We start from the raw sequence: 15,800 nt of genomic DNA on the forward strand, positions 1-15,800 counted from the left end.
AGAAACTTTTATTATTTAGACTGGTCACTATAAATCAGTAAAGCTTCTTACACTACACATTTAGGTAGTAAACTTAACTTTGGTTCGATTTAACACTTGAGATAGAGATAATTAACTTTAAATGTTTAGTTAGATTATAATTATAATGTAATCTTTAAGTTAAATAATAGCAAAGGTAATTCAAGGTAATTCTACTAATTAATTTATATTAATATATTATATTATAATAATGTAAGGATGGATATTTAGTGGCTGAGTGGCTATCATTCTTACCAGTTTTCTTATATAGGTTTTACATATCAGTCTGTAGTTATTTATAAGTAATTTAATTATTAGTGTTAGTAAAGTAGTGAGAAAGTAATTAGTAGTAATCTAATAGTTAGTTATTATTATCACAATCATGAATCACATACATTCGTGTCATCATATATCTAAGATACTGATACTCATTAATTTAATTAACTATTTAACTAACTAGGTAGTCTCAGTTTCTCACTAATTTTCACAATAAAATTGCCTAGCCTAGACCACTAACCACTTATAGAATAAAAGTTAAAAACTCTTACTTAATAGAATTAGAGTAGAAGTTATAAAATATTTGTCTTTGTCTTGATTAAAGTATTTTGAAGAAATAAATAAAATTAAATCAATCACTTCTGTTATTTTTTTTGACTTTTCTGGAAGTAAAACAAATGGTATTGATGGTGATGTCTTTTAACCTACTTCTTAATGAACTGCATATATATCTCGCTGCAGAGAAAGCCTTTTCTGCCTCTACTCTAGTTGGTTTCAGGGTCATCAAATAATCATAAATCAAAGATAAGTTTTCACCTCTGACTCCCTCACTTTCATAAACAGCCATTTCCTTTTTTAATAACTTATCACAATCCTTTTCAGTACTAGTTTCTTTCCATTTCATGAAGTTTTCTTTTTCACGCTTTAGTTGGATCTCCAATTCTTGTTCCAATGTGAAATTCAGGGAATTCAGGTTATCTGGATCATTGTTTTCCACCTCTGTAATATCCTCTGCCATTACTGCTGGTTCCACTACATATGTATTTACACGATTCAGCATATTTTTCATCTTCTGGCTCATTACATTTTTTTCGGCATTGTGAAAGAATAATTTCCATTGATTTAAATTTCCTTTATCGCATATATAATTACTAACTTTCGGTCTTTTCAGCTTTCTAACTTTTCGGTCATAGTTCTTCAGGTTCTGTATGTAAATCAGCATCCCTGTGACCTTGGTAAGACGCCATTCTCTGATTCTTTTGTGGAGTGCCAAGGAAAGGTTGGCATTCAAGATTGTGTCCAGGCTTTTTAGTTTGTCTAGGACAAATTTCAGGATTGTGTCAGCAGTTATCAAACTTGAATCTCTTCTGCAGAGAGCTTCTACAGCCAGTTTAACTGGTTGAAGACTGGTGATCAACTCATTGATTAGTGATCACTCGTCAGCAGATAATTTAGTGTCTGAGCCAGTGTCTAGTAAAGCTTTATCGATGCAAACTTTTACACTGTAGAAATGTTCCAGCATGCTGAGGAGACTGTTCCACCTAGTACAGCAGTCAAGAATCAAACTCAATTCTTTGTCCTTCACTTCTTTTACATATTTTTGGAAAAACATATCTTTGGTTGGTGGCTTTTTAAGAGTCATATTCTGTTGTCAAGTGTAGACCTCAGGGTGGAGAGAGAAGTTGGCCTTGATGTTGTTTTTTGAGTCAACGAAAGCTGCAGTCACGGTGTTGGTGGTTTACGATCCATCATTGGAAACAATAGTGTTTATATTTTGATGGGCTTCCCATTCCTTAATTGAGTATTTGTGGATCCACAGCGCTGGATCCAGCACAAGGTGCTGGATCTAATAGGCTGAAGAATGCGCTGGATCCAGCTGTATTGCTGGATGAGGGATCTAGCAATTGCAATCCCTATTCAGAGTAGGGTACCTCTATGAGCACCTCTTCTCCCCATAAAATGACTTAGTATTTAATTTTTCCAGAGTCGGAGACAGCCTACTAAAATTATCAGAAGTCAGAGTTGAATGTTTTTTTTTACCAACTCTGCAGCCCTGATTGGAGTAGTGCCAAATTTGAACCTTTGAGTTTTCCAAATCTCCATGTTTTCAGAGCTTCTGAATTCAAAAAAGTAAAAAAAAAAAAAAAACAGGAAAAAAATTACATGGGTGTGTATGTGTGTGTGTATTGGGTTTATTTCACTTAATATCTCAGGATGAGGTAAAGGTTAAACAAAATTTGGCATTGTGGCTTGTATATTAGGGGTGTTGATGCTATTAAATTTTGGTGATGAAAGGGCACGAGGGGGAGATAGAGGGGTCATGTATCTTGAGAGGGGCAGGACTTCATGAAGATTTTAATCATTATTAATATTTACACTTTTTTTTTAATAAAATCGATCTCTACTTTCAAAATAAAAGCTTTTTGCCATTTTATAGTAATTAAACATATAAAATTTTTAAATAAAATTTGATAACAGGTGGCACCATACACAATTTTATTTTTTGCTTAATAACATAAAAGATTTTTTTTATAAAAAAATTTATAACAGCCAGAAAAGTTACACAACTCTCATAGCTAGATTTTTTCACTGGTCCACATATTGTTCACTAATGAAAATACTCATTCTATAGGGCCATTAGATCCAGGATTCAAGGAGCAAAATTCAACAATTTTTAAAATGGTTTTAAAAGATATGTGTTTATCTTTGAAATATTAAAAAATTTCAACCTATTTATGTTGACAGGACTTGTTGTTTTGTTGACATTCTTAGATCTTTTCACTAGTGACATAACTTTTAATACACAAAAATTCAAATTTTAATTCACAAAATAAAGAACAAAATGGTCATTTTAGAAAAAGAAATAAATCTAACAGACTCAAATAAAAGACTTATAGTCACTGTATAAAGTATACATATGTTTTACTAATTGTGTTCTTATTTATTCAGTTTTCTATTGAATTCTGTATTCCATTCTGAGATAATTTTTACTTTTATTCATATAAATCATGTAGACCAATTAATTGATTTTGATAGATTATTAAATTTTTCTTCTAAATGTTAGTATATTAATAATATGTAAAATTCTCTATACAAGAATCCAGTTCCACATTGCTGGAGTGAACTTGGGCATCTTAAACGAAAATTTTGCAATGTATGCAGAAAAAGAATTGAAGATAGTTGTGCAGTGAGATGTGAAGGTAAATTTTTAATCTTGTATTTTAATGCAAATTTAATATCTTAATTACTGAATATTTAAATTAATATATTTTAGATTTTAATATAAACAAACTAATAAAACTTTTATATATGTAATATAATTTTTCTTAAAATTTGTAATTCTTTTCTTTGCAATTTAAAAAGGGTTTTTAATAAAAAATTTATATTGAGATTTCTTTTAAAAATCTTTTTAAGTTATCATGTTTTGCTATTTGATATATCTTATATATTATAAATGTACATTTCTTACAGGTATGATGATAAAAAATGATAAATTCAAGAACCAAAATAAATTTTTTATTCAGAAATATTTTCATTCTTTTTCTGAATAAAAAATTTGTTTTGTTTCTAAATTTAGCATTTTTTCTCATCATGTTGAACATGGTGCCAAGTGCAAATGGTATTTCTATTCTTACAGGTATTCTGAATTTATTCTATGCACTTTTTACAAAAATTCTAATATCTGTAACAAAAATTAAGCAAAACTTGCTAGTATTATTTAAGATAGATAAATCTTTTGATGTAAATCTAATTTGTATCACTTAAAGGCAAAAAGCTCTATCTCTATAAAAATTGAAAATCCAGTTGTTTGCTTTTCATCATATCTAATTAGTATCTTTTATCAATACAGTCCAATATCTAGCATGAAAAGCATTCTATTATTATTACAGAACATTTTTCATGCAGAATATTGAACAGTATCAATAAAGGATATTAATTAAGCATAATGCACAACAATTTAATGGTAAAGTCATAGCTGCATGCTCAATTTTACTCACTTAAAATACTTTCAACTGCGAAAACTGCAATCCAGTTGAGAAAAAAATTCTTTGCAAAATAAGACACTTTATGCAATTCCTACTAGAAGAAATAAGTTATGTTTGAGTTATAGTACAAAAAGATAGATTTTCAGTTTTTATGGAAAGCTTTTTGCTTTTGGGTAGCACATTTTTACTTATAATATTATTATAATAAAATATAGATAAAATCAATGCCAGAGTAAATCTATATAATGTTTTACATAAATGACTGACATTAATTTAATTAGAATGATATTGCTTACAATAGCAAACAAGTTTTATTTAAACTAATAACATATCATTAACTTGGAATAACCTTTTGTGAGAATAGGAGCCATTTTTTCAGAAATTGAATAGAAACTAAATTAGCAAGAGTTAGTTATAAGTACAATATCAGCAGTAGCATGTCAAGAATGGACTAGGGGGACTAAGCTAGTCCCCTAAATTCTTTGAAATGCTGTCTGAATATTATTTTCAATGTATATATATTTGAAACTTTCATTTGAAAAATATGTCTTCTTTTGTGTATTTTTCCCATCCGGCCACAAATCAATCTGAACACTCCTCAGGGCTTCTTTAGTTGACTTGTTGACAGGACTAGGTTGCAGACATGTGTTCATGTTATACTGTTGTGTTTTTTGGATGTCTTGGTGGTTCTGTAATAAGAAATTTTGTTTCCTTTGCTTATTGAAAACAACATTGCATCAGTGCCAGCCTGAGGCAAGTTTTAGGATGTAGCGAGATCCTATTATGGTGCCCGGGGGTGGAACCCCATCCATGCATGTCTCAACAGATAAGGCCATTCACATACTGGCCACAAGCTTGCAATTAAAATATCGAAAAGTGAAAAAAATATTTTTTCCTTTAATTTTCTTTACCATTGAGGCGCCCCCCCTAGACTTAGTGTCTGGAGCGGCTGCTCTGTTCGCCCTATGGTAGGGCCGGCTCTGCATTGCACGAATGGTTTTTGTGTTTCTGTAACCATAAAACAGTTAAAAGTTTTCATCTAAAGTGTGAATCTACTTAAAAGACTGTATATGTAATTAGAAAGCTTTGAATTAAACACGGAAAGAGACTCATTAGGAGAAGCAAGTCCCTTGCAGCAAAACATAATGCAGTTTGAATCTGTGAATGATGCAGCTGATACAGGTGAATTGTAACAACAGAGTTAAGACAATCAACAATTTCCATGCTGTATTTTGGATCATCTGCTTAAAATGTTTGGAGAGCCTTAAGTTTTCCAAGAAAAAACAATCCATCAACAAGTTGCTTAACTTTCCTGGCAACATTTAAAACTGTGTGTGGGGATCTGTTATATTTTATTATTAAAAAGTTTTTATATTTTTAATTAACTAAGTTCTAATTATATTTTCATATTTGATAACCTTTTAACTCATGAAAATTTTAAATTACATTTCACTAAATGATCAAAACTTACTATTTTTTTTTTTAAATAATGCATTTGAATATNAAAAATAATTGTAAATGCTAATAACAATTAAAATCGTCATTAAGTCTAACCCTACTCAAGATAAGACATATGATCCCATTATCTCCCCATCCCCTCTACCTTTAACCACCAAAATTTAATATCATCAATCTTCCTAATACATGAACCTCCCTTCAAAATTTCAGAGATTTTTGACCAAAGACACAGGATTTATTAATTTAATAATTATCTCAATTAAACAGTTCATAGAGATGTGAGGCTTATTAAACTGCAATGAAGCCAAGTAATCAAGATCACATTGAGAAATTAAGATTTTTATTAGTGGAATGCATTTCAGTCCTCAATAGACCCTCTTCAGCCACAACCATATAATTAAGCTTCAAAGAGGGTGAACAAAATCTTGCTCACACACATACCTTAACATTCATTCATACATACATAAAAAATCCCAAATTTCTTTTTGTATTTCTTAATGTTTCAAGGTCTCCTGAATTCAAAAATGTAAAAATCTTGAGGAAGGGGGGCCATTTTTTGTCTGATTGCAATACTTTTCCTTTATTATATATAACAGAGCCAGGAAAGTAAAATTAATTTGCAAATAAAATGAGTTTTTTCCAGGTGTTTAAATAATAATTGTTACAATGTATGAAAAATGGGTTTTCTTGCATCTGGTCCTTTTTGAAAATTGTCACTGCATGCTGCTGAATAAAGTATAATATAAGATATGAAAATGGAAAATATATTAATGTCAAAGATAACTGTAAACAGAAAAATGCATTTTAAACACATTACAACTACAGTTAATGACATATGTTTTTTGATGAAAAAGTAATATATAATTTTGGTATTATTTTTAAGAAAAAGAATTTGCAGCAAAATATACTATACTTGGAATAAAATAACATTCTAAAAAATATAAAGAAGTGTTTAATTGAAATAAAACCAACGATTCTTTCTAAGATTGCACAATACTAACAATAATAGGCTATAAACTTTTTATTACCATTGTTTTTTTTAACTACAGTACTTTTTCAATATATTTTCTTCATTGGTCTATTTATTTTTCACACTTTCTTTTTCTGATCTATTTTATACAAGATAGAGTAAAAAATGAATTGAACTTTTGACACAAATTTTATTACTCAATGTACAGAAACTTTTAAACTAACTACCTTCAACGTAAGCTCCTCCTGCAGCTTATGCTCTTATTCAGATATTCATTTATAAGAAATGACCAATGCACAGGAGTGTTATCATGGTGAATTAATATCTAACTAAGAAGAGCATAACAGCACTTTCTCAGTTTCCTTAATCTCTGGTCTTACTCCTAGCAGATTATTGATAATTTCCTAAAATGAAAAATATGAAGTGCGGGTTGAACTACACAAGCACATCTAAAAGTTCTGCAGGCCTTAGCTCCAGTGGTGATATTCAGCGGGTTCGCACAGGTTCGGCCGAACCCGTTGTTAACATTTTCAAAGTTTTCCGAACCCGTTGTTAAACACACGTAACATTTCTCAGTGATTTTGTTTCTTTTAAAAAATATATTAAAATATACGTATTATACTCTGTAACACTACTAAACTAGAGCCTTATACCCTGTTCGCCTAGTGCAACCTCCATCGACCGTTTCAATCTCGACTAAAACGAGGTTCAATCGCGATCGACTCGAGAGAGTTCTCGAAACTAGATCCAGTCATAAGAGAGATCCCACAATCCCACGCGCGCGAGAAAATACAAGATGGCTGCGGAGCACGTGTCGGGCTATCAACAGCGAAATAAGAAAGATATTGTATTTCGAGAGACGATGACATCTGTCTATTATTATAATAATACCTAACGATAAAATAAATGATTTAGAAAAGTTTTTCTTGTTTAACTGCTTTCCCTATGACTTTTTCTGATTAAAAAAAAGCCAATTTTTATGTTTATAAAATATTTTGAATGAAAAATATAAAAATATGTACAAAATAAACAATTTTGAACACTCTTTTTTATTATTTATAAAAAAAATATATATTTCTGGCATAAACAATGTTAAATTTTAACTGACTTAATTTTGCGAACGCATCTGTTTTATTTATATGGATATCTTAAGGTCAGTTTTTGCGCTAATGTTGCTAATGCACCATTTGAGCGAAAAAAATTGCTAAGGAAAAATTTTCTGTTAGCGAACTCTTTGTTAAATATTTCGAATATCACCACTGCTTAGCTCTGCCAATTTTTATTTTTGACACTAGATTGCTTCATAAAAAATGATCATCTCATTGATATCTATTATCCCTTAAATTTATAGTATGTATGACATCAACACCCTGTATATTTAATTTTAGTCTATATATATTCCATTTAGTCATGTTTTGTTAAATATTTTATTTATAATTTAATGTCTTGACTTCTAAGATTTGTTAATATGTAGAACTCCAATTATCTGACTTCCAGTTATCTGAACCGTGCTTTTTTCCATGCACAGAAAATTTTTGACAGGTGTTCCAAGGCCATGGGAATGATACGTGATACATAACACTATTATGTTACTATACTTGTAAATGAAGGATGTCAAACAAGAAGCTCACTCACTTGCAAACAAAGGTTAACTAAACAAAGAAGTCTCACTCTTAGAATTTTTAGAAGAAATCAGATCATGCTAGCTAGAGAGACTTTTGGCAGAAGATCTGTTGCAGAAAGATGACAAGAAGACTGTGATGACAGAGGAGAGATACTTGGAAGTTATAGAAAAAAAGAAGCATACTCTTTAGTGAGGTGTTGTGAACTGGATTTGCACACAGCTTGTGAAATTGTGGCATTCATTTTTTGCAGGTGCATACATGGCATCATCAACTAAAAGGAAATAATGTACTGACAATAGATAAAAGTTCATACCTTATAACTCCAATAACAAGTTTAATAAAGTAAAAATATTTTTGACCAAATTAATAAATTATTAAACTTGTTAGTTGAGTTATAAGATGCGAATTTTTATTTATGAGCATCATTTCCTCTGGTTTTTATGATACTTTCATTGAGAATTAAATCTAAACTAGAGACCAACAAATGTTTAGATAAGGAGAAAATGATTTCTTTAGCTAGAAGCTATAACCTAGGAAAGATGATGATATCAGATATAAATGTTGATCAATACGCCATCTTATAATTTGCTCTCAGACTTGACTCTGACAATGATGGATCTAAGAAAAGAAAAACAATGAAAAATGCAAATGACACAACATTTGATTATGCATCCGTTTCTTTATAGGAGGAATGGAGAGCTAATATCAAACTTTTTGTTAAATGGAAAAATGTTACACATGAACATGAAAGTCCCTTGATTTCAAAGGTATTAATGGTTGGCTCATAAACTTCAAGTCATGATATGGCATAAGAGGATTTCACATTAAAGGAAAGTTGTCATCTTGTAACAACAAAACAGGGAATGAAGTCAAGGAAGGATTCATAAAATTCTCAGAAAGCAACAGATATTTCAATGATGATGTATAGAATGCAGATGAAATTGAGATAAACTGGAATGCTCTGCTGTTTTTTACTGTTTTTAACTCAAATGGGAATCCACCAGCTTCTGCTTTAAAGTTAGCAAAAAACAAATCATTACATTGGTTTGTCATTATCATTGTCAGTGATTGGAAAGTCTAAAAATCCTTATTATTTCAAAAATGATGCCTATATCTATAATTTACAAGGCACAAAAACATATGTGACTAAACTTTGATTTTTTTTTATTTTTTTTATTTTTGGTGAATGGTATGTTAAAGACTTTATACCAAACATTAAAAAGCATTGTGAATGTGAAGGAAAACAAGGCAAAGTGTTGTTGCTCAATAACACATCATGTCATTGAGCATTTAGCACATCAGCTGATGTGCTAAATGCAATTGACAACAACTTTGAGATGATATATCTTCTATCAAGTGTCACAACAGTTAGTTTAACCAGTAGATCAAGGCATCATTGAGAAATTGAAGAGAATGTACAGAAAACAAATTCTACAATGTTTATTCTTGGCAAAAAAATGACAAGGAAATGTTGCTTTTTCTAGAAAGCTTAATCTGAAGGACTGTTGCTACATGTTAGCTGAAACTTAAGAGTACTGACAATCTGGAAAGTGAATGGAATAAGCTCTGTTCAGATCTAAAAGACTCAAATGAAACTGTTCAGAATGAAGAAATCCATGAATTTATTAATACAAACTTGTTTTAATAAATCCCTGAATTTGAAGATTGTGATGAAGATATCTATGAATGATTAGTAATTGATGCAGATATTAATAACAGCTTCAAGTCTTAACCATTGATGAGATTGTGCATGTATGAGTGAAATTAATGAACATGTTAAAAATGGAATAGGCAAAGAAGATGACAAGCTAGAACAAAGCAAACTGATTCTGATGCAAACTGAGGCATTTGCTGCTTTAGAGACAGCAATAGCATGGTATGAACAGTAGTTAGTCTTTTTACTTAACTGTACTCCTCAAATGGATCAGGGATCTAGCAGTAAGCATTTATTTTAAAACTAATTTTCAATTTCACTTTTAAAAAGTTTTTGTTTAAAAACATTTCTTTAAAATATTTCTCTATCTATAGGAGAATTTTGTTAAAATGAATTTAAGGAGACCTTCAAAAATGTTTGTTAAACTGAAAATTTGTTGTAATGAAAATATACATACTGTATTTACTTGCATATAAAACGAGGTTTTATTCATTTTTCACTGCTTCAAAACCTAGGTCATCCTATAAAAGAATCCTTCGCTTGTACGTATAGTACAAGCGAAGGATTCTTTTCATTTTTTCAATAATTTTTGTAAACTGTGTATTTGCATTTTTTACCAGATTCTCATCTTTTGGTGTTTAAAAACAAAAGTATTTTATCTGGGTCATTTCAATCATTCTTGTGTATTATCAGCAGTAAAGTTGAATAGCAATAGGAAAAGCAAAGCATTTGAATTGAATTTCAAAATCATGCGTTAGCTCAATTTAAGTTTTAATCCATTCCCACAAGAAAACAGATGATTATTTAGAAACCAGAATTTGGAGAAATTCATAAGTGTAATCGACAGAGAGTGGATTCAACTGTTAAGAATTGGCAAGAAAGGTTTCCAATATTGTCCAGCTTTAAACAAATAAATTATGTTTTAGATTTTACAGGATTTTACCTTAAAGTTTAAAATGCCAGTAATTTTTGCAGGACAATGTGTGCATTTACATGCATTTTATATTTTATTTGTTATTAAATAAAATAAAATTAGAATTGTATTAATGAATCTAATTTTCTTTATTTTGATCTTTAAAGTCACACCTTGTGAGATTGTCTTATACGCGAGTAACTACAGTATGTTGCTTATATTATTTTTTCTTATTTCATATAAATAAAATAGTTTAGTTCTGAAGTCATTAATTTAACTCACACCTCCAAATTAGATCCTTCCTATATTTTGCTTTATCAAAGAGGACTGACCAGGAATGGCTTAGTAACATTTTTCTCTCTGGATGTTCCTTGGTGCATTTTATCCTCATGCCTTAAGTGAAGAATAAAGTAAATAAAATTAAGATGCATAATCAATCATTTTTACACCTGTGTCTATAACAACATGTAACTCTTATTGAGATTAGTGCATCTACAGCTCATTAATAACTTTTGAGTTTGCTCCTCTTCTTGAGTATAGTTGTTTACCAGTAGGAAGACAATACTAAAGAAATGGAAATAAGTTGTAACAAAATAGTTTTAATGAAGTCAAAATTGTAGAAATTCTATTATCACAGTATTGACAAAAAAGGAGCATTACACCATGTTACAAGAGGAAAATTTTTTTTCAGTAGATAGGATACTCTGTAAATAATGAAGCTCTTGCAATTTTTTTTGAAACTGGTTGAATCTCTTCTTCAATCAACGTGTTGATGAATGCTTTTCTAAACTTTATAAGTTTTATTTTAAAAGAAGTTGCTTTTTGAAAAAGTTTGTGTGCATTGTGTATATATATCTCTATATGTAATGCAATCTTTTTGGGTCATCTAATAGTTTTTCTTAGAGCTGTGTAGTGCAATAGCATTTGATCTGATTGGTCAATGCCAGACATTCTTTGATTGTAATCTCAAATTATATTCGGTTAGTCGGATTCTGAATCACTTAGATTACCGTAGTACTCAAGTTGTTTTTCAGTCATTGGTCTTTTCTTATCCATATTGGGGTATTTATAATTTGATTATAAAAATAATTATAAACCAACACACTCAAGAAAGATGTAAATGTGATGCACTCGACTCTATATCTGATTTATTACTAACGAATTTAGACGCTGAGCTGTAGCAAAGCAACAGGTCAAATTGTGTCTATACAAGAATAAATTCATAGTTTGGCTTTAGCAAAAAGCTTTCTGATACATAAGCCAACTACGAGATAATTCATAAGATCTTTTTTTTTTTTTTTTAAAAAACACATTCTATATGCTTTTTGATTATTACTATGTACTATAATTAGAGTTTTTAATAATATAATTTAATGAAGTTAGCTTTTTACACCAGAATCCTGAAATGTACCATGGCAGTCAATGTGTTAAATTACTGACATGAAATTAAATAATAAAAATTTCTGTCTTAGAATACTTTTCTTATATTTTTAATTAACTAAGTTCTAATTATATTTTCATATTTGATAACCTTTTAACTCATGAAAATTTTAAATTACATTTCACTAAATGATCAAAACTTACTATTTTTTTTTTTAAATAATGCATTTGAATATTTATTTCATTCTGAAAATATAATTTTTTGAATGTTTAATTTAAATTGCATATTTAATTTTTAACAAAAGAAACCTAGTAACCAGTTACATAACTTTCCCAGCTGTTATGAGATTTTATTTTAAGAATAATATTTATATTATTAATCATAATAAATAAAATTATGTGTAGTGCCATCTGTTATGAGATTTTGTTATAAAAAATGTTTTTATATTATTAATTATTATAAAATGGTGAAAAACTTTATTTTGAGGGTAGTGATGAGTTTTATAAAAAAAAATTATAAATGCTAATAATGAGTAAAATCATTTAAGTTCAACCTGTCTCAAGATATCACACATGACATTGATTTTATTAAATTTTGGTGATTAAAGATTGTCCCTTACACACAAGCTGCTATGCCAAATTTTATTTTATAATCTTTACCTCATCCTGAGATATTGAATGAAATAGATATCAACACACACACACATCCATGGAATGTTTTTCTTGTTGTGTTGTTTTTTTTTTTTTTTTTTNTTTTTTTTTTTTTTTTTTTTGGACTTAAGGTCTCAAAACATGAAGATTTTCAAAAAGTTTGGAGGGTCAAATTTGACAGAATTCCAATACTTTCCTTTGTTATGCAACATAACAGCTGGGAAAGTAAAATGTGTAAATTATATTAAATTTATAATTTGAAAAGCTATACTCTAATAAAGAAATAAAAATTTTTAGTACAAATGAAGACTGAATGACCTGAAATGAATTTTACAAAAATACAAATTGTTAATTATAAATTATGTTTTCTATATCTCTTTTTGTAGAATGAAGCTAGAGTATAGAAACATCATTAATAGAAAAAGTTTATTAAATGCTTAAATATATAATAATACTTTATTTTGCTTCAAGATAAACATTACTATAGTAGCATTTAAGAAAAATTTCAGATTATGAAACATACTAATCATAAAGTATAACACACACAAAAAAAACTAAACTTCCAGCAAAAGTAATATAAAATGTAATGAGAAATTAACGTTTTTGACCACTTTTAGCAATCATTGTCAGATTACAACTGTTCTAAAAACAAACATACAAATCAAACAAAATTTTAAAAACAAGGAAGCATCTGATTGGTTAGTAAAGCAAATGTAAATAGTGGTATTAATCAATTAAAAAAATTAATTTACTAGATTTCAAAAAAGGCCCTCCATGCTTGTGAAGGGTGTTATTGTCTTTGTGATTAATTGCCATGTCTTCTACATGCTTTGTATATCTCCTGTTTTTCCTGGTGCTTGAGATAGTTGATGTTTCTGGAGTGATGTATAAGATGTGCATTATCCAGTTGCACTTGAATTTGATCATCAGTAGCACAAGCTGCCAAAGTTGTTATGGTGTGACCTTTTTGATTGATATTATGTGTTCTTTCAATCTATAACTAAAAGAATGAGCTATAGCAGGGGCGGGCAAGCAAGAGTTCAGTGGGAGCCAAAATGTAGGTTTTGCAAAAGGCATGGAGCAGCAGTTCTGTACTTCTTTATTCTGTACTGCTGTTTTATTATATAATATAAATATAATATAAAACAAATATTGAATTTTTTAATAAACATATTTTCACAAAATTGTGGAAATAAAATTGCAAAAATAACAACACTTTCAGCAAGAGTCGCATGTAACTCAAAAAGAGCCATATGCGGCTCTCAGAGCCACATTTGCCCATGATCGATCTATAGGCTATAGTCCCTATATATTGCAACTTTTAGCCGACTCTGTTATCCAACAGGGAAAAGGAATAAACCTTGGAAGTTGACATTTATCATAAGGGTCCTTAGCATTTCTGAGCAACAAATATATCATGGGGTAATAAAAATGCCTAAACACCAAAAGACCAACAAGTAATGTATAAATTTAACAAAACAAAGGTTTTCTTGTGTTTTAAACAGTCATCTGCAGGTTCGAAGAAACATGGATAGAATCGAATGTGTATTATAAAAATAGAACACCAAACCTAAAAATGAAAATTGTCATGAAATCTGCACATGCACAGTATGGTGGCATGTGTGCATTTCATGCTAGCAAGGCAGTGGGCTTCCTATCAGAGCTTCTCTGCCTTGCTGATATGCTACCCCTTCTAATTGAAAGAATGAAAAGTGACAAACTAAATTGGCCAGTTTTATAATGTTCGAATGGCATTTTCCAGAGTCATTGAGATGTTTGAACAGAAAGCTTGCAAAAAGAAGGCTCTATTTTTATTGATGGATTTTTATTGATGGATGGAGAGCAACTCAAAATTGCAGACTAATGTACATTTCATTGCCAAGTCCTATTTTGTGCAGGAGTTCTATTAATTTTATAGTTGTCAGTAATATAATGATTGAGTATTCTTTCAATGCATATTGACAGAGAAGTGGATTTGTTCACAATGGGACATGGTTGGTGCCAGGCTTATGCTTACACCTTAATGAAAGCAAACAGATTTTGGAGTGGCAGGAGCAGGTAAGGAGGCATTTTTCATATGTAACCTGCTAGCCAAGGGAGTGTTTGTAAAATCAGAATCCTTTATGGAATTTTTGAAGGTAGCTATAGAGGCTTCTGTGCACTCTGTGTCATTGATATACAGTCAAACCTTGGGTTATGAATACCCCTGTTATGAACAAAAGTTTGAATGCTAAATTTGCCCTATTTGCTTTACAATAACTTGGTTTCCAAACAAGCTACTTGGCAGAGCCAGACACTGATACTTCCTATATTAAAGGAAGTCAACAGCTCGACCAATCAATGACAGGACTACCTATTTGGAAGTTAGTGGTGCCAAGATTGCCTCACGTCACATAATGAATTATTGATGATGTTGCTATTTAATATTATAAAAATAGTATCTTTCCCACATGTGCATTGAAATGTAATTTAATGTTTCAATGCACACGTGGGAAAGATACTATTTTTGTTTTTTGGTATGTGCCACAGTTGAATTTAAATCAAATTAGAAAATTAATAAAAACCATGTTAGTTTGCATTCATGTAATATAAATGGCATTTGAAAATTTGCATTAAAATATGCTTAAGTTAAATTAAATGACAAAAATTTATTAATATATTATAATATTAATATTTATTAATACTAGGTAGCCAGTTAATTAAACTAAAACTAATAATTAAATTTTAAAATAATAAAATAATAATTAAAACTGGCCTTTACACCGAAACTAAAAATAAAATTTCAATTAAAATTGGAATCAAATAAATTGAAACATAATATTTCTGAACGTGTGAATAAAGTACTTGTTGGTCTTGATTGATTTGATTACATCTCATCCAAGCAGAGTTGATTCGCTATTTATAGCACTTTGTTGGCGGTGAGAGAAAGAGAATACATGAAATAATAATATGTATATTATATTGCTTTTACAGGTATTTTTATGCACGGAATACAGCTAAAAAGATAAGAAAGAAAAAAAGTTTTTTGGGTCGAGAACGGTTTAATCCATTTTATATTGTTTCTTATGGGAAAATTTGTCTCGGTTTTAGAACAAATTTTAGGAACTAATTAAGTTCGAAATCCTAGGTTTGACTGTAATACATTAGT

The 15,800-nt window shown here is 29.7% G+C and overlaps 1 protein-coding gene across 3 annotated transcripts in view; it reads left to right on the plus strand.

Annotated features, from left to right (window-relative positions):
• The window catches only part of LOC111626132 (diacylglycerol kinase theta-like), a 217,095-nt gene that overhangs the window by 74,047 nt on the left and 127,248 nt on the right, over nucleotides 1-15,800 (plus strand). For all 3 annotated transcript variants that reach the window (XM_023369430.1, XM_023369429.1, XM_023369431.1), the window contains exon 3: nucleotides 3,113-3,215. In XM_023369430.1, the coding sequence (XP_023225198.1) occupies nucleotides 3,113-3,215 (103 nt within the window). The remainder of the gene's footprint in view (nucleotides 1-3,112; nucleotides 3,216-15,800) is intronic.

The sequence above is a fragment of the Centruroides sculpturatus genome, unplaced genomic scaffold (assembly GCF_000671375.1).
Source record: "Centruroides sculpturatus isolate CEXI.00-Female unplaced genomic scaffold, Cexi_2.0 scaffold305, whole genome shotgun sequence".
In the NCBI taxonomy this organism is placed as follows: domain Eukaryota; kingdom Metazoa; phylum Arthropoda; class Arachnida; order Scorpiones; family Buthidae; genus Centruroides; species Centruroides sculpturatus.